The 24,704-nt window shown below is 46.9% G+C and overlaps 1 protein-coding gene across 2 annotated transcripts in view; it reads right to left on the bottom strand.

Annotated features, from left to right (window-relative positions):
- LOC146835421 (complement factor B-like) overlaps window positions 1-24,704 on the bottom strand; it is a 687,940-nt gene that overhangs the window by 294,622 nt on the left and 368,614 nt on the right. For both annotated transcript variants that reach the window (XM_085602982.1, XM_085602983.1), the window contains one exon: window positions 4,120-4,258. In XM_085602982.1, the coding sequence (XP_085459108.1) occupies window positions 4,120-4,258 (139 nt within the window). The remainder of the gene's footprint in view (window positions 1-4,119; window positions 4,259-24,704) is intronic.

Below are 24,704 nucleotides of genomic sequence, written 5' to 3'. Positions count from 1 at the left end.
TAACCTGGTCACTTATTATAGTCTCACCTATATGCAAATTTTTGTTGTGTTCTTTGTTTGCACATATTGTTATAGCAACCGATCAGTCCACAGGGTGTTGTCAACAAAATGGTTCTGGCTGATATAACCAAGTGACTTTAAAATTTGATCTTCAGACAACAACAGTGGGGGGCTGTGCTGCCACACATCCTTAACAGGGTGTGCCGGGTGCATACCATGTAAGTTCGCTTTATTACAGTTAATGTGGTGCTCCCAGTAAAATCGCAGACTCATGCCTTCCCCGGAAACACAGCATTATTGAAAGGCAGACTGGATGTTTGTAGCTACCGGTTTTCCTCTTTAGGTCTCGCATAGGCAGCGCATGCGCTGCCTCTACTAGGCATGAAGTAATCAGTATGTTAGGTGAAACAACACCCATTGATGGGTCATTTCTCGTCACTTGCTATTAGTTAACTTTTGTATTTTTTTGTTAGCGGGCTTAGTATTGGCTCATTTATTTCAGAAGCAGCACAGCCTGACTACAGTCTCCTTACGCTTACACAGCGTAATTGTTATTTTAAAAATAGTGCACATACTTATTTGCACACAATAATGAGCACGGCGTGTGCTGTTAATCATGCATATTCAAGCTAATCCTGCTTGTTTCATTAAGCAACCGATTCGGGGGCCCATGTATCAGCATGGCGTAAAGCCGATAAATATGCGCTTGTCTATCAGCTCCTGTTGTGTTCTACTGGTTCTTCTAGATGCGAGTATGATACTGTTGTACCTCAAGCGCACCATGCATGGGCGCTGGCAACGCTCAACAGAGCCATTCAGTGCCTTGTACGCAAGTGATGTTCTAGCTTCTCCGTTCCTCTCTATTGCTTCTTTCTTTGTGCTCTCCAGCTGCCAACTAAATCAATGGCAATCCACCAAAAGCTAAGCTCCCGGTCCAATCACATAAGCGCTTGTAATAGACCCGAACAGTGCTGAGAGTAGGGGCAAGGCACATGCACGACGTCCAGTGGGTATGTGCTGTTTGTGTGAAGCAGATGTCGTCGCTAGGTCATTTCCTGTGTTGGAACCTAACCATCACCGTCATGCTGCAGACCCTCCTCAGGCACCTCTACCTTTCCCGTTGCCCACCTCCTCTACCCGAGCCCCCTGCGGCCGGTGCGCCAGGCTACTTGGACCAAGCTGCGCAGATCCCCGGGATATCTGTACCACAATGTCGGGACAGTCCATCACAGATCTGATCACAGCTGCCCAACACAGCGTCACTGGCTACGCCATCTCAATGCACAAAATAACACCTTTACCGTGGGTACCGCAAGCGCACCCTTTACCCCTAGATCTGCTTTTCCTCTACTGTTCTCATTCCTACTTCTCTCATGCCTCCATGCTCTTACCCCCTTATTGACCTTTCCTCTGTTGCCCCCGTAGCAGCCTTTCCTCTGTTGCCCTCATACCTGCCTCTCCTTTGTTTCCCAATGTCTCCCTTCTGTCGTGCTCCCATATCTGCTTCTCTTCTGATGTGCCACCATACCTCGCTTTTGTTCCCCCCATATGTCTCTCTTCTGACATTACCCCTTAGCTGCTTCCCGTCTGTGGCCCCACATATGCCTCTGCTGTTGCCATCATATCTGTCTCTTCTCTCTCTCGTTATTTGCATCCCCCTGGTGCTCCGATACCTGCTTCTCTTCAGCTCCATATTTGCGTCATCCTAGATACACCGGCGTACTTCTGCACTGTCGCCCCTGCCTCAGCCCTCTACTCTTGGTGCCTGCCCTTCTCACTACCTATGGTGCATACAGGCTCTCCCCACGTGCCCTGAAGTGTTTTATCCTGGGGAACTAACCTTTCTGAAACCTTTTTAACATCCATACCCCTCTTTCATTGTATAGAGGTATGTCATTGGCATTGGTGTTCTGCAATGTATGTCAGTAGCATAAACTTCCAGTGCTGTTGGTTGTCTGTGATTCAGGACAATATTCTGGGGTATCCATCGCAGACTGCATCTACTTAGGTTTCCAGATGTGTTTATAGGGTTGGCTGAGGGGCGGAGCTGATATACTGCACTATTTCAATAGCACCTCTAATTTATTTCTTACATTACATATTGTAAAAAATATACGTTCGTATTTTTTAACCTTGTATACTGGACGTTATGCAGAGATCCATCCATATTCTCATGTCTGTTTACTTCTCCAAGTTCGCTTTTGAAGCGGTCCCCTGATCAGTGGTTCAGGTATTCACCATCACTCGTTTAATCCCGAGAGCACTCATATTTTCATTTCAGATGGCACATTGCTTTACATCTTGCACACGCTGTTTTCTGTTGCAGCTTTCAAGTACTATGTTCCCTCAAGTTATCTTGTCTGAATATACTGCGTCCAGTCAGTATATTTGACAAGGTTGGCAGGCATGTATTAATAGGTTTCACTGGTATACTGGCCATTGTTTCATTGACCAGCATGGGCTATTGTTTGTGATGTTGTTTCCACAAGGACTGAACCGGATTCTTAGCACTGTCACTATTGCATGCTGGATGTTGTATTTTTTTGAGTCTCTTTTGAGCACTTTAAAATCCAGATAAGTTGTTTATTTGTGCATCTGGTGTAATTGAGGGGTTCATTTATCTTCTTGTGCCATGTTTTTAATACATTTGGCATGTGTGTATTTCTCTCAAGCGCATTTTGTCACACATGCTATATTATTTGTTTATTCAACAACAGCCTCATGTGCACACTAATTCTATATAAAATGCCGTGTGCATATTAATGCTACAGCATGGATTGCTCTCCCTCGCCCCACTAGCAGAAAGCGCCCTGTTCACAGCACTATTTGAGAGGCACACCTGTTCATTAAACACATGCCACAGCAGGGCGTGCATATGCCCAGGTCCCAGTGAAGCCGCTTCTCTCACACGGTGGCAACGAGCCTAGCATTTTGTTCACATTTCTTTCTACAAAGAGGCACCCATGCCCTCCTTATGGCATTGAGAACCTATGAGCTGCATATGGTTTCCTTTCATTGTAGGTAACACAGCGGACATACTGCCTGCCCAAGGCATTGCATACATTACAGGGGACGTGCTTGTTACCCTGCGGCACTCTGTGACTCACTAAGTAATGAGTATACTGTACAAAGTTCTAAAAAAAAGACACACAACAGAGTTCTTTGTTTTATTAAGGTGGGGAGGGCATATCCTTACTAAGTGCATTAATGTTTGGCCGTTTACATCATGTATGATGTCATTTTCCTAATATTATTTATAGGCGTTTGTGTGCCATGGAAGGCAGCCCTCAACAGCACACCACATCACTAAACTCAACTACATACCACTGCACAACAAACAATACCATTGCACATAATTACACTCCAAAACACACAATCCCACTCCACATATTTCCAGTACACTCAATACCACATAATTACTATCCACTTAATTCCACAACACACCACGCCACATAATTCCAATACATAAATCCACTCCACACCACACAATTATACAGCTAATTAATCAAGCCCAATTCCAATAATTCAACAACACACCACATACATAAACTCCATAAAACTTTAGTAAAAAACATTGCCATTTGCAATGCCAGTAGCTCCAACTCCAACTCCAACAAATGTGAGACCTATTGCATTTCCAATGCTTGTCTTTATAGGCAGCAATGTGATCTACATTACAAAGGGGACAGAGATAGCTCTGTAGGCAGGTTCAGCAAGTGACTGCGTCCCATTTGCAGCAGGATGCTTTTTGCCCCTTTTAAGGAGCAATCTCTTTGCGGTGCACAGTCTGTGCTCTCACTGAAGGCTGCTTTGCCTCTGCGGCCGCGTCTGTAAGATAGCATGAATAGAGAGGCAAAGCGTTCCCTCATTTGCATGGGGCCACGCCCTCATGGAAATAAGAGAACGCCCTTCTAGGATGGTGCCAGCACTATATGTGCCGCCGAGTGATCTACATTAGAGGGGTCTGTGCAAGTGTCTGCAGCGCGTTCCATAATACCAACGTGCCTTAAGGGAGCAGAAACCGCGTGCACCCCTCCCCCCCCTTAGCTCCTGAGCTCTGTGCACTCATTATTCAGGTCCTGCATGCTGCATCGTGAAAGAGCTGGGACAAGCACTCACCACTGTAATCAAACGCCTGCAGCAGTTCAATGACCCCGGAAGCATCAGTGGCCGCGTCGTCTTCCAGGGCAACGAGTGTCTTGGGGTCTGTGGCGTAGGTGATGATTGCGTACTTTGGCGTGATGTCGTAGGTGGCGATCTACCGAAGGAAGAAAGGACACATTACTGAAATGACCTGCAGTCCCAAACCTATCTGTCCAGGGTTGAAAAAACACAGCTCGCATAGGCACTTTCACAGTCAATGAGAGTTGGGTTTACATATATCCCCATTTCCACAGATTTGCATCTTTTATGATTAGTATCTTAATTGGTGTTTCTTCTAATATTGTATTCCAGCAGCTCTTAACCTTCTGACTTATGTGGACCCTCACTGACTCTCAATAGAAGTGAGAGGCCCCATCCTAAGCAATTTTAATGATTTTAACCTCAAACCAGTACATAGAAATAGAGAAATCAACTATACATAAAAAAATATGCAAATAATAACATACTTAATGTTATTCATAAACAAACAAAATAAGAAAAATAGAAATTTGAATGTGAAGCTTGGAGCTTTTCCAAATGTGGTTTTATTTCTAACAGATGAAACAAGATGCTAGAGTCTAGTATATCACCTTGCCTCTTTTGTTAATAGTGCACGCTCTCTTTTTGTCAGCACCAAACAGTGCTTCAATCGAAGCCATCCATCGTCCATGCTAGATGCTGTACTTGAGCTGCTCCCATGACTCAACCTAAGGTTTGAACTTAGATTTTAGCCGCTAATTTTTCATTCCTTCACATTTCCAGAAATTTTCAATTTCAGTTTTGCTTTTGCTCTTATATATTCTTTGGTTCCGGGAGATATACCCTACAAGCCCCTTTCACCACTTTTGCGTCACTTTTCCCATGTTAAAAACGAAGCAAATCTGGCGCAAGGGCCTTGTAAATCTGCTGCGTAGTATTTACTGGAGACACATGGTAACAGCACCGTCGCACCTCACTTACACAGCAATTACTAGAGCTGGGAACACTGGCATTCAAACACCGGAACATCTTATCAGAACTAAAGTACGCAATAGTCGAAGTACAGTGGATAGCAATACGCTACACACCCTTCAGCGTCCAAAACTCAAAACAAATGTAATAAATAATCATTAATGAGATGAGCACTGAAAACTGAATTCCTTCGTGAAGGCTCACAGGGGTAAATAAAATATATCACATTGTGACAGAATGCTCCAAATAGGTAGGAAGGCGATGCTTCCTCCTGGAATATCCAACATCAGTAGTACCTTTACATAACTAATGTCCTTGTTTTACAGCAGAACCCTTGTCACGTGTGTTTACGACAGCATTACTGATTCGTTTCAGCCATCTTTAATAACAACTTTGTGGTACTTACGCTTTTCACACATATGCATATAGGTGCAGCGGTGCTGAAAACTTCCATTCACATTTGTAAAGATTTGTAAGTCACAGTTTATTAACATCTGGTCTGTAGACTCCTGATGGTCCACAAAACCTACTCAGATGGCCCACGACTGGTTAGGAAATTAAATAATATTCACCCCCTTGAGCCTTTTTTGGAAGCTGGCTATCTATGTAGTATACCAAATGGAGGGGTACATTATGCAGAAAGCAGAGGTGACCCATATTGGTTTACAGGGGTTAATGTAATCATCCCAAATGCTCTCTTTTGTGGTAATGTGCTCAGCAGGTTAGGCTTATCAGAGGATAGTGTCAGTGCCACTGCTCTTTCTCTAAAACAAGGTCAACTGATCAAATTGGCATACACTTTGGCACCCCTGTAAGTCCCTAGTAAATGGTACCCCTGGTACCTATGGCATGGTTACCAAAGAGAGTCCCTAAGGGCTACAGCATGTATTATGCCACCCTAAGGGACCCTATACAAATTGCATGCATCCTGCCATTGCAGACTCTGTCATGTTACAAAACCATGAGTGAAAATACCACATGGCACACTCACTGTGTGCCATGCCACAGTCACTGCCTGTAATACATGTAAGTCACCCCTACAGCAGGCCTTGTAGCTCTAGGGCAGTGTGCATCATATTACATGTGAGGGCATATGTGCATGTCCAGTTCAATTGCTGGATGGTACAAGTGAAAAGATAAGCCATCTTAAGTATATGTACTGGGCACTGGTCATTATGAGTTACCAGTTACTTAAGGGCTTCACTGAAACCTATGGTGTTTGTTATCAAACACCTCATCTTGACAAAGCCATCCTGATGCAGTATTGGATTTCTTCTGACATGCACCCAGAGGGCACCTTAGATGTGCCCACTGAACCCTACTAGTCTTCTAGTGTGCTGGCTGACTGGTATCGACCAGCCAGCCACCACAGACAGGTTTCTGACCCCCAGGAGGTGACAACCAGCGCTCTCTGAGGTCAGAAACAATGCCTGGTCGGAGGAAGGATGGCTAGTGATTTAGCATATCAAGGCCAGGGGCTTAAAGGCCCCTGCTGCCTTTGATATGCGATCCGGCTTCCCTGAGACCAGGGAGATGCCACCCCCTACCCTGTGGCCCATTTGGCACCAGGACAGGTGGGAATTAGCTATGCTAGGGGACTTGTTCTGCCACCAGGCTAATCACACCCCTAAGGTGGGCTGCCTGTTGTGCCCCACAAAGAAAGGGTTCCACCATCTTGTTTTTTGGTGAAATTAGGAATTCGGAGACAGGGTTATGCCCACTCCCCACAGGAAGTAGTCATATAGGGGGTGTAGTGACCCCAAGGGTCTACTGCCCTTCACTCTCCTTAACGCCTCTAAATTGAGTATTTAGGGGGGCCACCTGACACCAGGAAATTAGATTTGTCTGAGTACAAGAAGAAAGACAAAGAAGAGCCAAAGACGCGAGAACTGTGGAGTAGCTGTGGACTTTGGCGCCAAACCCTGCATGCCTGCTTCAGTCCCGACAGTCGTAAAGACTCAACACGTCCTGCAGCTGTGCATCCTCCAAAGCCTCAGAGGCCTCCCAGCACTTCGCCAACCAATGACCATCTCCCATGGAATGGAGGAGCCACTTTCCTGCAGCCAACAATCGTGACGTCTGGTCCACCAATCTGCTGAACACTGGGTCCACCGGCACAGCAGCCACCCAGGAAGCGGTCACGGTGCTCCAGGAGGTCAGATCTATCTCCCCCCCCCCAAGTTTAGAAATGATGGACCCCCCAGGAGCCACCATGCACCAATATCTGGAATAACGGAGCCTGTTGCAAGCACCAAGGCTTGTTTGTGTTCAGTCCGAACACCACCACAGTCAAAACATACCTGCATGTCAAGGGACTGCGACAGAGGCCAGCTCCACGCCAAAGTTGTTTTGCTGTGTTTCTTCTAACTCTTGTGCAGGTGAGCCGAGAACCGTGAGAGCCTCAAACTTGCCGACCCGATGGACAAAACACCTATGCACATGAGCCCCCCAGCCCGACTCCATTGAAACTGACAGTGTTTCTGTGGTTTTGAGACCCTCAAGAGCCAAGCCCCCCTTTGGGTTTGCGCCAGACTGGACTCCCAGTCCTCACTTGCAGCCTTTCTTTACAGGTCCTGTCCCCCACTGGCTTCAGTGAGTAGTGCTTGAGGCTGCCACCCAGACTTCCCAGGGCAGATGAATCATTGGTGCTTTCTTGGGCCTTGGTTCCTACTTACCTTAAGTACAGAGGAACAGTCCTGCAAGTCCTTTGCAAGTGAACCTATGCAGTGAATGTTTCTGCCATAGGATAGCATTACCGTGTTCGAGGCTCATGCCTCAGAAATGTTATTCAAGTATTTTTGCTTACCTGCAAAAATTCAGAACTCAGAAAGTACTTACCTAATATGGATGGTCTTGGTGTCTAAAATTATATAAAACTCTGTTATTTTTCTAAATTGGTTTCGAGTTTCTTCTTGAGAATATGCCTCATCTATCAAACTCTGTGTATACAACAAATGCTTATCACTACCCTCGGATAAGCCTCAACTGCTCGCCCACACTACCGCACAGAGAGCATTTGGGATTATTAGTTTACGCCCTGTAAACCAATAAGGGTCACATGAAGTGTCCCCATAGTGCACCTCTACATTTTGTACACTGCATAGATAGCCAGCTTCCTACAGCTATGCCTTGATTTGAAGAAGCAGAAAAAGCAGCTACAAGCCTGTTCTAATCAACGAGTTTTAAGGTCACTCAGAGGAACAAAGGGTTCGGTGGATCACATCACAATATATTTCCTATCTCACTTGCACAAACTATATCTTTCAAGCCACAGGTTAGGAAGAAAAACGTTACAAAAAATACTTGACAGGCTCTTGCCTTGGGCAAACTTGCCTCTGATGCCCAAAACAGATGCAGTGTCTTATGTCATAGTTCAATATAAGGCAACCATGTGTATGCGATCAACCACATGTTTCGGCCTATGCTTGAACGCCACACCTTCCGGCTTGTGTGAGTTTCGGCTGGAGGTGTGCAGTTTCAGCCTTATGTAGGAGTCATGAGAGAGTATGGACGGGCCTGGGTGCCTTCTCTTGCTGACCTCCATAATGGCAATATAGTGGTGGGATAGTTCTATATTTTTATTTTTATTTTATTGGGATCATTTATAAAGAATACGCAGCACACCCAATGGCGGCAGAGCACTGTGCAGCAACAGGATAGGGAGACAACATGTGAGGTTGGAGAAACCAATGGGTGAGGTTACAATGAGAACTCAGGACATCAAGTATGGAAAAGGAAGAAGAAACCCAGCAGCACAGTGCGGTGAGCTGGCCATAGGAAGGGATTCATGTGTGGATGGCAGGAAGATTGTGAAGCTGTGGGCTTTGAGATCATTCCTGAGCTCAACACTGAAGGTGGAAAGGGAAGTCAGTCAAGAGTCAGGGTCTTTCTGCAGAGGGAGCCTGTTGGTCTGTGTGATGTTTGGGAGTCTTTTAGATTTTCAGCCTTGTCAGGGAGTTGCTCTTAGTAGCATGTGCACCATCAGACATCTTGAGTTTACGGGCAATGTATTCTATTCAAGTGGAGTGCCGTATGGATCAAGCAACATAGTTTATAGAAAAAATAATACATATTTGTAAAGCGTGAACATATCACCGCTTAGGGTTTTTTTTTTTCTTCATTGTGTGTAAAAACAGAGAAATAACACGGTACAATCAATTTCGGTTTCCTTCCCACACACTTTTTTCTTTTTTTTTTAATAACGCCAAGTGCAAACCCTCCCCCCTCCTCAATCCAAGTCGACTTTCCGAGTGGGGTCACCTGAATATAATTTTACATTTTCATAAATCTAGCTTTTTTTCCCTTTACACATAACTCTTCATTCAACTCCTATATTATTATTATTGCATCAGCATCTTTACATTACCCCTTCTGACTCGGCCTTCCTCCACAAATGGACAGATAACAATTAATACATTTCCCATCACTCTCATACACTGTAATGCAACCGTTTCAAGAATATATCTGAATTTAAACCATCACAAAACTGCAAGTGCATAACCTCGCAGCTATTTTAGCAGTCCTTATCTTAAAGTGCGTTACATTAATACATAAATATATACAAACCCTATGTCTCTCCTAACCGCAAAGTGCAAACGAGGAATATTCTATTATTATATAATAATACTAGCAGCCTAATTCATTAATTTTCAAAAAATTCAACATAGTTTATACACATCTTTTCAGTAGACATTTTTCCTACCCATTGAGTTGTTCTCACCTCCCTCCCTCCTGTACAACATGATATAATCTAAAGTTTATGCATATGCTGAATTTTTAAATGTGTAAATATTGCAATAAAGTGCATAGTCAAAATCTCATGCCTCCCTTTAAAATGTACCCATCTACTATGTTTCTCCAGTTAGAAAAAAGCTGGAATGTTTTCATTCCTTTTTTTTTTTTTGTAACCTTTCTACCCCCTTCGCGTATAAATAGCTTTCTCGTGGCTGAATATTCTCAATAGGCGGGCTACCCATTGATGGAACGTTGGTGGCTAGCGTCCAGCCATGATGAAGCAATACAAATTCGATACACCGCCAGTGCTGTACAGACAAGGGCCCCACCTGCATCTATACCAAGATTACTCATGCCAAGCATAATTACCTGAGGAGTCATTTGCAACTGTACCAGCAGAATCTGCTGAAAAAATCCGTCTATTTCTCCTATCAGCGGGATAAGTTCAGTGCAGGAAGCAAGCATATGCACTAAGCCTGCTTTGTATAGTGCACATCGTGGGCAGAGCACCCCTTGCCCCTCTCTCCATTTAGCAATCCGATACGGGGTATAATACAGCTCAAAACATGCTCTGTAAAACTGTGCTTGGAGGTTTGCAGGCATTAAAACCCCTAGATTGTTTTAAAAAGCCTCCTGAAACTCGCTCTCAGAGATTCCCAGGTTTTCTTGCCATTTTCTTGCACATACATCCAAATCATCTTTCATATAGTTATTTAATAAAACATATAATACCCCGATCCTTGGCATGTCCTGTTGTCTTAACTTATCTACCAGGCCGCACCTCTTACAATTCTCACCTCCCTTTTTTAACAAGACATCTCTAACTTGTAGATATTTTAAAAAGTATGAGCTAGATCACAACTCCCTCTCACTTCCTCAAATGACATTAGGCCACGCACATTAAAAAGGCTCCCTACCTGTGTTATACCCGCCTTTGTCCATTTCTCGAAATATTGAGCATTAAAAATATCAGAGGTTTTTCTTCTGCACGAGGGGTGTATAATAGTTTAATTTTCCTAACCCTATCAGACGTCGCACAGATGACCATTGTGGTGTAGCGGTCTAGTGGTTGGCGCGCCCGCCCCGTGACGTCACAGGATGTCCAGCGGCGGCCATTTGTAGTAGTTAGAGCGCCGAATTCAACGGGTGCGGAGCTCCGTGCCGGCGCTCCTGTGAGCAGAATAAATTCATCACACCACAGCAACGTGTGAGCGTGGTTATTTCAGCGAGGGGCTACGTGGGCTACAACTTTACAATGGCGACTAGGTGGTGATCCGGGGGGCTGACCCGGCACCCCGAACCCGAGCCCTCAGCTTCTTAAGACTCAGCAGCGGCACACCACGTGCGAGCCACAGGAGCGCGGCAGCGCAACGGAGCAAGCGCCCACCAACACAGGCGCAGGGAGGCGCACAGAGGGCACCGTTCTTCGCGCACCGGCAGGGGAGGCCTTGCAGAGGAGCTGACCACCCAGGTGCGACACAGCGAAGGTACAGGCCGCTTCCAAGGGGAGAGAGAGCAGCACCCTGGAGGAAACCGGCAGCAGTCCCGCGGAAGAGGGTGAGTCCAGTCAGGAGGACAACGGAAGGGACAGCGACAGTGGGGAGGACGAGACAGCGAACGCACCCACAACAGGAGGAAGACGCGCAGGCAGTAAGAAGAAGATGTCCTCCCAGATGTGCTCCTTAACGAACCCGGTACTGTTCTTGGCCAAACCAGGTGAGCCAGAGATGCCGTGGGACGACTGGAAAAGGTACTTTTTAAACTACCTTGCAGCCCTGGAGGAGGAGAGTGACACTCCATACACGAGCTCACGACGGAAGAAGATCCTCCTACATAACCTGGGCCCGGCAGGGCAACGAGTGTACCAGGACTTGGTGAAAGAGGACAGGACGGCAGCAGGTGACGACGTATTTCAACACGCGTTAGATGATCTGGATGCTCACTATCGGCCGGTGGTGTGCACGGCGATAGACAGATACAACTTTTACCATCGGAAACAGAGTAAGAGTGAGTCAGTCGACGAATACGTGGCAGCTCTACAGAAACTGGCTTTAACATGCAAGTTTGGTACCCTCCAGGAAGAGCTAATAAGGGACCAGATCATAATGCACACGGTGAACAAGAGTATCCAGGAGAAACTGTGGACCAATGGAGACGCGCCACTGAAAACAGTTGTGGCCCTAGTAAAGAAAGCAGAACTTTCCAGAAGGTGCGCGGAGGCAGCCAAGCGCGAGAGCCACCCAGGACAGACGGTGTGCAAGATAGAAGACCGGAGGACGACAGACAGCAAACAGCCAGTTTGGCAACAAGGTGCACGAACAAACAGAAGATTCAACGTGAGGACGCCAAGAATGCAAGGACAAAGACAAGGGAACAAGACGGCCTGCTACAGGTGCGGCAGCGGCACCCATGCAGCCAGCGACAAGAGTTGCCCGGCATGTGGCGCCAAATGATCGTATTGCAGACTCATAGGACACTATGAAAAAGTGTGCAGGAGGAAGGCTCAAAGGCAAGAAGTGAAATTCGTAGCCCAGGGGACACGAGAAGAAGAAGAAGACGGGGACGAAGTTGAGGAGGATGAAATCCTGATTGTAGAAGATCAAGTATTGGGCATAGAGAGCGTGACGGACAGAAAACCCAGGTGCGAAATGAGGATTGGAGGAATACGAACCACCATGGTGGCCGACTCGGGGTCGCCATACACAATAGTACAAAGAAAGATATGGGAGGAAGACTTTGCGCCGAGCACGACATACTACTTGAGGCCCACTGACATCCATCCCGTAACCTTTACCGGGGAACCGATACCCATGGTAGGGTACTGTCCGCTAACCTTCGAATTCCGAGGCCGCACATGCGAAGGGAAGCTGTAAGAGGCAGAGAAAGGACCATCGGTGTTGGGCTGGAGAGACCAAGGAGAATTGGGCATAAAATTGAACCCAGGTGGACACACGCAAGTCCTCAAGACGGACGAGGGCCAAGACACCGAAGGGCGGCGAAGGAAAGAAGAATTCCCAGAGGTATTTAAAGACACTATAGGCCGTATGGTGAAGTTTACGCACAAGATCCAACTTAGAGCGGGAGCACAGCCAGTATCCCACAAGGTGCGCAACATACCGTTCCGTGTACGAGTAGCGGTGCAAGAAGAGCTACAAAGGTTGGAAGACAATGGTGTGATCGAGGCGATCGATAATGCAGAATGGTTGGCTCCCTTAGTCGTGGCGCAGAAGCCCAGCGGGAAGGTGAGACTGTGTGTCGACCTGAGAGAGCTGAATAAGAACATTGTTGTCGACAAGTTCCCGCTGCCCAGGATTAACGAGATGCTAGCGAAGACCCAAGGAGCGCAGTGGTTCTCCACGGTAGACCTGACGTCTGCCTACCACCAGATCGCCCTGCACAAGTCATGCAACCACCTGACGTCGTTCATTACGCCGTTCCGGGTGCTACAAATTCCTGAGGATGCCATTCGGACTCGCGTCCGCGGCCTTCCAGAAATTGATGCATAAGCTATTCCACAGGAAGACAGGCATCCAATACTTTCAAGACGACATCTTGGTGATGGGAGCCTCCCGAGACGAGCATGACGGGAGACTGGCAGAAGTCTTGTCGGTACTGAAGCAGAACGGGCTCACGGCCCAATGGGACAAATGCAAGTTCGGCTTGAACGCAGTCACATACCTGGGCCATGAAATAAGCAGGCACGGTATAGAACCCAAGTCATCATATGTCGCTGCAATCAGGGAAGCGCCCACACCATCGAGCAAAGAAGACGTAAGGACCTTTCTGGGGATGGCGGAGTTTTATAGCAAGTTCGTACCCCATTTCACCTCCAAAACCTACCTAATGAGGTCACTACTCAAAAACAAGTCCACCTTCATATGGACGGGAGAGCATCAACGGGAATTCGAGGAGGTAAAAAGGAACATCAGCGAGGCAGTGCCGATTCACGGATATGACCCGGAAGCCCCCAGCATGTTGACGACGGATGCCAGTGATCGAGGGCTGGGAGCAGTCCTGACGCAAAAGACGGCGGACGGAGAGATAGCCACGATTAGCTTCGCATCGCGAGCGCTAGCCCCGAATGAAAGCAAGTTCAGCGTCATTGAAAAGGAGATGTTAGCAGCGGTGTGGGCGATGGAGAGGTTCCGACAATTCGTATGGGGCGGCCGGTTCCTGCTACGCACAGACCACAAGCCGCTAGTGAAGGTTCTCACATCAGGGGGGCATGAGCATACCACGCCACGAATTGCGAAGATGACGCTCAGGTTATTAGATTACGTCTACGACGTGGAATATCTACCAGGACACCGGAACAAAGTGGCGGACTTCCTGAGCAGGGCAGCGGCCAAGGAAACCGCAGAAGTCCACGAAGAAGGTGGTTGGGAAGACTATGCAGTAGCATTTACAGGTGACCACGAAAGAGCGATAAGTGCCCAAGACTGGGAAGAGGAGTACGGGAACGACGAGAAGTTGAGCGCAGTCAAGGCGTACGTAACAAACGGATGGCCAGAGAAAAGACTGTTGAGTGAGGAGCTCAAACAGTTTTGGGAAGTCAAGGATGAACTGTCCCTAGGAGAGAAGCCAGGGTTCTTGCTGCGCGGCAACAAGGTGGTTCCTCCACACTCATTGAGACCACGCATCCTAGCCATCACCCATGAGGGCCACCTGGGTATTGTAAAGACCAAGGGAAGAGCCAAGGAGGATTACTGGTGGCCGGGAATAGACCTGGCAGTAGAACGCCATGTACGAGGATGCGAGCACTGCAACAATGCGGACAAGACTCAAAGGATGTTGAGACCACCCCTGGGCAAGTACGCATGTCCGGAGAATCCATGGGAGGAGATCTCCATCGACGTCCTGGGACCCATCACAGATGCGGACAACATCCAGAAGTATGTTACCGTAGTGGTTGATCGATATTCTAAATGGCCAGAAGTCCATGTGGCAGACAATGCAGAGACGGAGACGATTCTGGAATTCCTGACAGATGTCTTCATAAGGGAAGGTATACCCAAGGGGATCCTGAGCGACAACGGACCGCAATTCACCTCCAGCAAATGGGAAACCTTCATGGACAGAAACGGAATCACCATCCGGCACACCCCCATTTACCATCCGGCCGGGAACAGCGCGGTGGAAAGGTTCAACAGAGTGATCATGGGTTCCGTTCAAGCAGCAATCAGCCAAGGGAAGGACTGGGAAAAGGAGCTGAAAAGGCTGATGTGGGCATACCGGATCACCCCCACTTCAACGGGGTACAGCCCGTTTCGGGTGCTAAGGGGACGAGAGCCCTTCACGAAGGACAATGTTGCCTGGAAGCGCCTCACTGTTCAGAGACATTGGTCCCCGGCAGTAGTGCGGAAAAACTGGGAGAAGGCACAGGCAGTATATACGGAACACTACGACAGGAAACACAACACAAAGGAGGTTGCGCTGGAAAGGGGAGAGTGGGTGAGAGTCAGGCTACCCACCCTGAAGAAGAAAGGGGACAGTAAGATCACACCGCCGTTCCAAGTGCTGGAACCGTACTCAAGATCAGCACTTCTCAGTGATGGGAAGATATGGTCACAGGACCGCATGGCGAGGTGCTCACCCGTGGAAGAGAAGACACCGACAGAGGCGACTCCTGCAAGGACACCGCGCTGCGCGAAGAGTCCAGCGGAAGGGAGAGAGAGCCCCCCAGAAGGAACGGAAGGGAGTCCTCAGGAGGAAACGGGACACAGCACCTGCGAGGAGAAGAGAGGGCAGGAAGGAGAAGCCCGAGAGGACAATGAGACCAATGAGAAGGGACATGCAAGTAGGGAAGGCGAAGATGGGGCAGCAGACCGACGGAGCATGACAACCACTCCGAAGGCAGGTGATCCCAATAAGTGGACAAGACGGGGAAGGAGAATCACACTGCCCCGGAAGTTCGGAGAATTCTGCATGGACAACAAGTAAGACTGTATATGTTATAAGGGGGGTAAGTTGGGGTTTTGTGTTGAAAAAGGGGGAGATGTGGTGTAGCGGTCTAGTGGTTGGCGCGCCCGCCCCGTGACGTCACAGGATGTCTGGCGGCGGCCATTTTGTAGTAGTTAGAGCGCCGAATTCAACGGGTGCGGAGCTCCGTGCCGGCGCTCCTGTGAGCAGAATAAATTCATCACACCACAGCAACGTGTGAGCGTGGTTATTTCAGCGAGGGGCTACGAGGGCTACAACTTTACAACCATACCCTAGAGGCCGTATGCAGAGTTGTAAAACGCACTCTCTTGTAGTATCCATAATTAAGCTGACGCCATAAACATCCTCTTACATCGCAAGTTATCCCTTGTGCGTACAGGAAGCAATCCCTAGAAATCTCACTGTCGGGGCTTGCATTTAAAAAGGATGTATAGTGTTTGACAGAGGATGCCCACCCGTATAGTTTAAGGTCAGGTCGGGCCAAACCACCACGATGTCCACAGGTAAGAATAAATATTTCATTGCTCTTCTGGGTCTAGAATACGCCCAAATAAACTGTGCAAAGATGCTTTCAAACTTTTTAAACCAAGAGTTCATAAAAATCAAGGGGATTGCGCTTAAAAAATATAAAACCTTGGGAAACATACCATCTCAATAACATTGACCCGCCCTATCAATGCTAAGTGCAGATTGTCCATTCTTTTAAGTGCTTTTTTCATTTCACCAGCACATGGATTCAGATTTTCTTTAACGATCCCATCAATCTCTGCAGATATCACCACCCCCAAATATGTGGTCTTCTTAACAACCCTTTTATCCAAATTTGGAGAAAATTCGTTGACCACAATTTGTGTTTTATCCCTATTCAGGGCATAGCCAGATACTAGGCCAAATCTCTGGGCCTCCTTTTCAATTGTTTTCATTGCCAGTTCGGGATGTGATGTAACTAATGCCACATCGTCAGCACATGCCAACACCTTTTCTTCATGTACTACATCAAATAGCGGGGGCATTATCTGTTGAGTATTCCAGACATTTCAGGAAAGGATCTATGTATATCGCAAACAAGAACGGGGAGCAGGTGCACCCTTTCCATGTTCCTCTTGTTCCTTCTCGGCATCTAAAAAAATTGCAGCCATAGGGTCTCCTGCCACCTGTCTCACATCAAAGAGTGTGATGATTTTTCTAATATGTTCTATGGTACCTCTTCCCGGAATAAAACCATGTTGTTTTATCGAATACTAGTGACAATCGGGAGGCCAGGTTCTTAAAATAAATTTTCACATCCCCGTTAATGAGGGTTATAGGTCGATACGACCCTAACTCCTCACAAGGCTTATTTTTCTTCGGAAAAATAATGATCTTTGCCATTGCCCATGAGGCTGGCGGCCTTATCCCCTTCATAATTTGTACAAACAAGGACCCCATAACTACACTCATACATCTCTTCTTGGCGCATTGTTGCTTTGTCAACCACTTTTTTCAGGAGTTTCTCCCCTATTCCTGCTTTACTTATTGCAACCCTTAGACAAGCATCTTCTACGTCATTTTTCTGATGTATGGCTTTAATTAAGTCAGCTTCAGTCTTGACCAAGTTATTTTGTAATATGATGAGAAGCTCCTTTTATTCCTTCTTATTCTTTCCTAATGCATAGTGCATTGTTTCCCCCGTATCCCAGCTTTTAAAGTATCCCAGACTATGCCAAGGGGTGCAGAACCGAGGTTCCTCCCCAGGAATTCCGGAATCCATCTCTTCATATGTTCCACATAGCCTTCATCCACAAGTAACGCTCTTTCGAACGTCCAAGATGAGAAGGTTTTCTCCTGTTCATTCTCTCCCAGGACTTCGATTATCAGCGGATTGTGATCTGAGAGAAATCTGGGATCTATTTCAATCAAGCTTCTCTGTCTGACCGATTGCGAGGCGAGAAAATAGTCTAGTCTTACATGTTTCTGGTGAGGCGCAGAATAATATGTAAAGTCTTGGGGGCATATTATCAAGAAATGGGGTTAAAATTATTGCCGCTTTAGCGGCAGAAAACTGCCGCAAAAGCGGCGATAGTTGGCTTGATAATATGCCGCAGAGAATTCCAATAGAAGCCCATGTTGACACCAGAACATGGGCTTCTATGGAAATTCTCAGGGGCATATTATCAAGCCCATTATCGCCGCTTTAGCTGCAGTTTTCTGCCGCTAAAGCGGTGATAATTTTAACCCCGTTTCTTGATAATATGCCCCTCGGTCCTTTTACCTTAATTCCACCCAGACATCACTAATTCCATGTTCTTAACACATAGTAACTAAACCCTGATACACTTTTGGTTTTTTACCTGTATATAATTCATCCTGCCCCCCACCCACTGTCCAAGTTAATGTTGAAGTCCCCGCACATAATTATTGGCAACTTCCAATGTGCCAGCTCATTCGATACCCAGCCCAGTAAGGCCGGATCATCAACATTACTACCATAAATGGAGCATAAAGTAAACTTAAACCCAGGGGCACTACAACTAGCAATAACCCAGCGACCCAACGTGTCAACTTTCACTGAGGCAAAATTAAACAAGCATTGGCATAGCCAATAGGTCTCGCCTTTGGGACCTTATAAGTGTTTAACCATGCAACAGTTCATGGTGTTGCACCAAGGATATTGTGCTGCATAACTAAATACTTATAAGGTCCCAAAAGACAGGCAGGAACAAAGATAGAGTTGCCTTGAGTTTGATGACGGGGGTTGTTGCAGGTAGAGGAGGGGAGGAGAAACAGCCAGCAGAGAATGGAGGTACGTGAGAGGTAGGTACATGTAGAGGAAGGTATGAGGTAGGAGACATTTATAGTGAGGGAGAGACAGTGGGGACCAAGATTGGTTGTTTCCCATGAGACAAAGGCAAATAAGAAGTAAGACAGAAGAGATTAATGCATTCAGAAAAGAAATATGGGCAGTAAAGGTTACGTGCGGGGTGACTAACTAACTACACAGAAAGGGGTGGCATGAAGGAAGAGGCGCAGGCAGACAGGCAGGGAGAGAGCCATAGCAACATAGTGTGAAAGAAAGCCTGGCAAGTAGGGGAGGGAGGGACAGATGTGGAGATGGGCTATGGCAGTCACAGAAATGGCAGGGACAGATTGGAGGAGAAGCGTGAGGGATGCCCTCAAGTTGGGGTGGGGTTGGAGTCAGATAGAGTGAGGGAGTGAGCCAGCAGAGACAAGGAGAAAGTGAAGGGCATGCTCATGGGAGGCAGACAGTGAACACTGACAGGCACAGATGCGATAGGCAGGAATGGAGAAACGTGCACAAATAGAGTGAGAGGGAGGGAGGGCTTGAAGAGAGGCATGTAGTTTTACAAGGTCAAAGAGAGACAGGCTAAAGTTAAAGAGAGGCACCGGCGCATGCTGATAGCAATGGGTTTGCAGACTGAGTGCGAACTGGCAAAAACAGACATGAACAGAGGGAAAGAGATACAGGCAGATTGAATGGAAGTGAATGGGGAGAGTTTTGACAGGGAGATTGCACAGAAGAGGGACACTGGTGAACAGGACATGGCAGAGAGGAGCAGTAGACATGCAGGGAGAAAGGCAAAACAAGCAGAAAGAAAAAAATATATATGTATGTAGAGAGGCAGTTGCTGACTGGAGGGAGACTTAGAAAAAGACGGACATAGAAGAGAGAAAGGGATAATTGGGAAGAGAGCGGGACAATGGAGGAGATATAGGTTTTCCACTGATGGGCAGAAGACGTCGAGATGTGAGTGTGAGAGAAAGAGAGGAGAGAAAATGTGTAGAGAGGATACATACAAGTAAGGAAAGATGGTAGAGAGAGCAGGGTTAAAAGAGAAAGAGCAGATGGCAGAGACAAGGAGCGTTGAAAGAGATGGGGAGGACCGGCATGTGGGGAGTGAGAAAGAGAGGTGGATACTGAGCAAGATAGAGAGTGGATAGGTAGCTGGAGAGGAGTGGAGGAACAGAGCCAGGAACTGGAGAGGTGATCTGGAGGCGGAGAGCGCAAGAGGCCGGAAGGAAAGGGAGAGATGCAGTCAGAGGCCCTGTGTCCACAGTGAGCAGTCTGCTGGGGGTTGTGTCCAGAAAGTGTCGCGTGGAGGGGGCGGGGCTTGATTAGGTCGCAAGTGATGCGCGACGAGGACATGGAGCAAGTGCAGTACAGCGAGTGCCAGTTTGCCAGAGAAAATAAAAAATACAAATACTGAGTTAATAATTTTTAGATAGGTATTGCAGTGCACATCCTTGTAATAGTCTCTTTGACTGCCTTTAAATTATGCTTAAAAGCAGTGTGCATCCGCGTAATATTACTTGTCTGTAAGCTGTTGTGTCAAACGAACAGGGCTCAGATGAGCAGCTCACACGGGACAGCTCGGGTGAGACTGGATACAGAGCACAGACTTCAGAAGGACAACATTCAAAGTTGCATCAAAGGCTACTTAAATAACAAGCAGCAGCTGTTTTCAAGCACACTCATGCTTTGTGGCACCATCCACCTTGTGGGAGCGAACAACAGCCAATTAGCATGCGCGCCGCTCCTTGCTCCCGCAAGGTGGATGCCGCCACAAGCACGAGTGTATGCTTGAAAATGAGCAGAGCGGCGGCTAAAGGCCCTCCTATGCGTAGGCGAGACCTAAAAACACCAGTAATTCTGCACTATTGCAACTTTTTCTCTGAGGGAAAGGAATTACCAATGAAATTTGTGTTTTTGCTTTATGTTGCTTTGCTATCTACTGATATATTCCATCATGTTTTACTTGGCGAAATGTATCCATTGAAATCTCACCACGTGCATTCATAGCATTTGAGGTAATGCAAATTCACACTAACTCCAGTTTTCAGGCTAATAGTTACCACAACCAAGACAGCAATGAGTGCCACAAGCTTCATCTCAACAAAGCCCACATCACTCTAGTATTGCACGAGACAACTTGAAGGAGCATCAAAGCCTGAGGCTCTCAAACACTTAAGCTTTACAGCCCACTTTAATAACAAAACGAGGGCTCATCTGTCCAAGGTAGTGGGCCCATGGTTTGTGTTCCTGTATGCACAACTAAAAAAAATTTACATTGAGGCTTCTCTCTTTTGAAGAGACGCACAGCCAGGCTATTAATGGGAAGATTGGTGCACAAACGAGTGCAGCTTCCTCATGGTAGCCAGGACCATCAAACAAAAATTCAAATTTTCATATGGGAACACCACCAGTGATGTTTACTGCCAAGCTCGCCAATCATGAGAACCCCACCCGAGCCGCTGTTGAACGAAAACCCTGCATTTGAAAGTAGAGTTCATAGGACAATCTCAGAACACAGACATAAGTGTTCTTGGCTCCCAGTGCCAGAAACTCTTTTGGAACTCCTAGAAACCAGTAAACCAGGCCCAAACTTGTCCACGATTATCCATCACCTACAGAACTTCCACAAAAGACAAATATGAAAGCACTTGTCAAACAACCTTCCTTGCCTTAGGTTGGTAATGCTCTGTGATTAGACAAGTCAGCACTGTCTTTAGACAGAGTCTAATGGTCACAAGAAAACGCTGCAGTCTACAGTGCAGGTGTGAGATTCGAGAGCCATGGGGCACATCTACATTTGGGTATGGTAAAATTCTTCTCCCCTAAAATCTCCACAAAGAAAACGGAGAAACGATTTTTATTTATGCAAAATGCATAAGGCCACTAGATTGCCTGAAAACTGAAAGCAAGGGTATAGCATTAATATTAAATAAAGAGATAATCGCACGACTTGGAGGAGAAAATGTCTCAAAGTTGTGGCTCACATTGTTTTCGCTGTTACACAAGATATTTTCTACTCAACCCAGTATCCAGAGAGAAAAATTATGGAAAGAGCATAACTGTAAATTCTGCTATTCCCGTATTCCAGAGAAGAGTTCATATTTAAGCCACAAAAGGCAAGTAACTCTTTATTTTCCCCATATTTCAGATCAACAATGCACTACCTATGGAGAGTTTCAAGGCACAGTTTTACTGTATTACGTGGGTGGATTTTGGCTTAAGGGAAACACTGCAACTCGTTAACATGCCTAGATATTGTCCACAATTTAGCATATGCAAAAAGCATAACTACTTCATGCGTATGACGCTGTAATTTAACTTCACCAAAGGCCACGAGCAGTGTGTGCAATGGATGAAAACGCCCACAAAATGCTGGCGAGACCCCATCTTACAGTTTGTGAAAGGCAGCTCAAGCCTGCATTGCTACGACGGCCAAGGCTAGCTTGAAGCATTTACAACATGTTGGTACACTGTCCGTGCTCGAGTATGTGTGAGGGCGACGTCAGATCTAGTGGGAACATGTCGTATGAGTAATGGTTGGTGTTAATAAAGCGATCCCTTCCACAACAGCAGGAATAAAACAAACGTAAAGCAGTCAGTTCACACACCCACAGGTGGGCACCCATGAACGCAAATGAACAGTAGCCTGGAAATCACGGGCACATAAATCGCCTATAAACCCACTTTGAATGATTAGGAAAAAAAGACTAATGAAACAAGAGCTAACGCTGAAGCCTGACGAAAGTGAAAGTGATCGCGATGCACTTAATGAGGCTGAAAGTGATCGCGATGCACTTAATGAGGCCAGCAGAGTGACGAGATCTGTGGTGGGGGAGGGGGAGGGAATTGAAGCGTGGAGAGAGGCACGATAAGCGCGCGCCCGCGCACATGCACTCAGCCTCTAGGCCGGCCATGGCAGCATCTGGTAGCACTTTTTTTTACCCCTTTACAATAAGTCGAGCAAGCAGCTTGCGCTGCTCTAGGCTCGACCTAAAAATGTATTACTGGCCAGAATTGCTACCCCCCTAGTACGCGAGCCTTGAGTTGTTGCTCCTACGATACCATATACTAACTGTTTTAACAGATCTTTTTTGCTCCCTTCTACATGCGTTTCTTGAAGGCAGACTATGTTTGCTTGTAATAGTCTAAGCCCTTGCAATACCATTTATCTCTTTTTTAGATAATTAAGTCCACAGATATTAATCGTTGCAATCCTTAACTTAGTCATCAATAAACTTTTCTAAGCTTTCCTTCATCAAATAACGTATTTATCCCAGTCTCATTTCTTACGCCATCCCATTCCGTTGTCCCGACCCCTGAACCCACTCCAAATCTTTTCAATATACCTCCCCCATTCCACCCCCAGTTCCCCCCGCTCTCCCTCACCACCCCAATTTCCACCCCGACCCCCTCACATACCTAGGCAATCAGGCATAACCTGAATGATGTGCGTCTATTGTACTACTCCACCATCCACCCGTTATACCTCACAACTCAATCATTAGCGAAAACTCTAGAATACTTTTCATATGCCTTGAGATAACACTTCCTCGATTCTTCGAAGCCCCCCCTGATTTTTCTGATTTTACTATTTCATTCAGGTACTCTTGTGCTAGAATCTCTGAGACAAACATGTGAGAAGTCCCTTTATATTTCACTTTCAGTCTCGCTAGATTTTGTAGGTAGACCTCTGCCCTTGCTTTCTGGAATGGAGTCATTAGCTGTCTTAGCCTCCATCGACGTTCGACTGTTGCATGGGCAAAGTCTGGTTTGACAAAAAAAGAAACTCCATCATACGTTTTTGGCGAGGTAGGTCGGGCTTGGTCGTAAACAAGCTGTCTCAATAAAAAGTTTCCCAAAAATACCAAAAAGGCTCTTGGACGCTCTTGAGGTTGCTTCTTCAACGTTAGGGGGACCCGATGTGCGCGTTGTATCTCACAATCCCAGTCCAACTTTACTTGCTCAGGGAATGTATTTTTCAATAGGTTTACAATGTATAATCTCGGGATGCTCCCTTCCACCCCTTCCGCTATCCCCAGGAAGCGTAGGTTATTTCTCCGCTGTCTATTTTCCTGCTCTTCCAGTTTGATCATGACATCCGTCAGAGCACCTCCCTGCCCAACCTTCTGCTCCTTTAGGGTTCCGATTTCTCCTTCCAGAATCTCCGTCCGTGTCTCTACCGTTGTTAATCTTTCCGCTACATCCCCACACTTCTTTTTTATCTTCTGGATCCCTGCTTGCACATTTTTGTTTGCCACCCAACTCTGCGTCCATCTGCCCTCACTGCTTCTTGCATTTGTTGAATAGTACTGAATATCGTGGTTAGCGAGGGTTCTTTCTCTGAGGAGGCAAGATGGCGTGTAATTGACTGCCGTAGCCTGACGTCTCACCCGGATTGAGCGGTGTTTTGACGAGCGATTACTATGACTGCCACTATTGAGGACGAGTGAGGCGAGCTGTGTGGTGGACGTTTTGCTGGCACTGCTGCAAGTTGTGTGGCAGCTCGCGGCGGCGTATTCCTGCCGCAGGTTGACGAGACGCGCTCTGGCTGGGCGCCTCCGAAGGGCAGTCGGAGAAAGTATGGCAGCCAGGAGCGGGAAAACCGTAAGGGCCAGAGCGACGGGTTCCCTCTGTAGCGCTCCTGCATCTGCGGGAGCTGCTAATACGAGTGGAGCTGGGAGTTCCCTTGAAACCAAACCACAACGTGCTGGTCCGGGCAAAGGAAAGCCTAGAAACAAGAAAACTGCAGTGAAACCGGGAAAGCAACAGGAGGAAGATCCTGCTCAGCCCACATTGATGGCCATGTTCTCCAACCTAGTGGCTACAGAAAGTACAAGTAAGACTCAAGCACTTATATTAACAACAATTCAATCACAATCAGATGATCCACCTGTGGAGGGGCTAGGGGTCAGTGAGCTTGGGGATGCCCTCTTACCAAACAACTCTGCTATAGAAATAGCAGCCCGCAAGATAGTAAACCCTGAAGAAGGGGAGAATGAAGGTGGTATTGGGGGCCAAGAACTGCTAGAGGTGGAGGTGGCTAAAGAGGTAACATTGGAGGACGACACACAGCTCAGAGAACAACTAGGGGAGGAAATGTGTGAGCTTCTGATGGGTGGTGACCTCCTAAAAATGGGTCGGCAGC

This window comes from Triturus cristatus, chromosome 4_2, assembly GCF_964204655.1.
Source record: "Triturus cristatus chromosome 4_2, aTriCri1.1, whole genome shotgun sequence".
NCBI lineage: Eukaryota > Metazoa > Chordata > Amphibia > Caudata > Salamandridae > Triturus > Triturus cristatus.
Note: the sequence above shows the minus strand (reverse complement) of the source record. Positions and strands in the feature narration are given on the sequence as shown.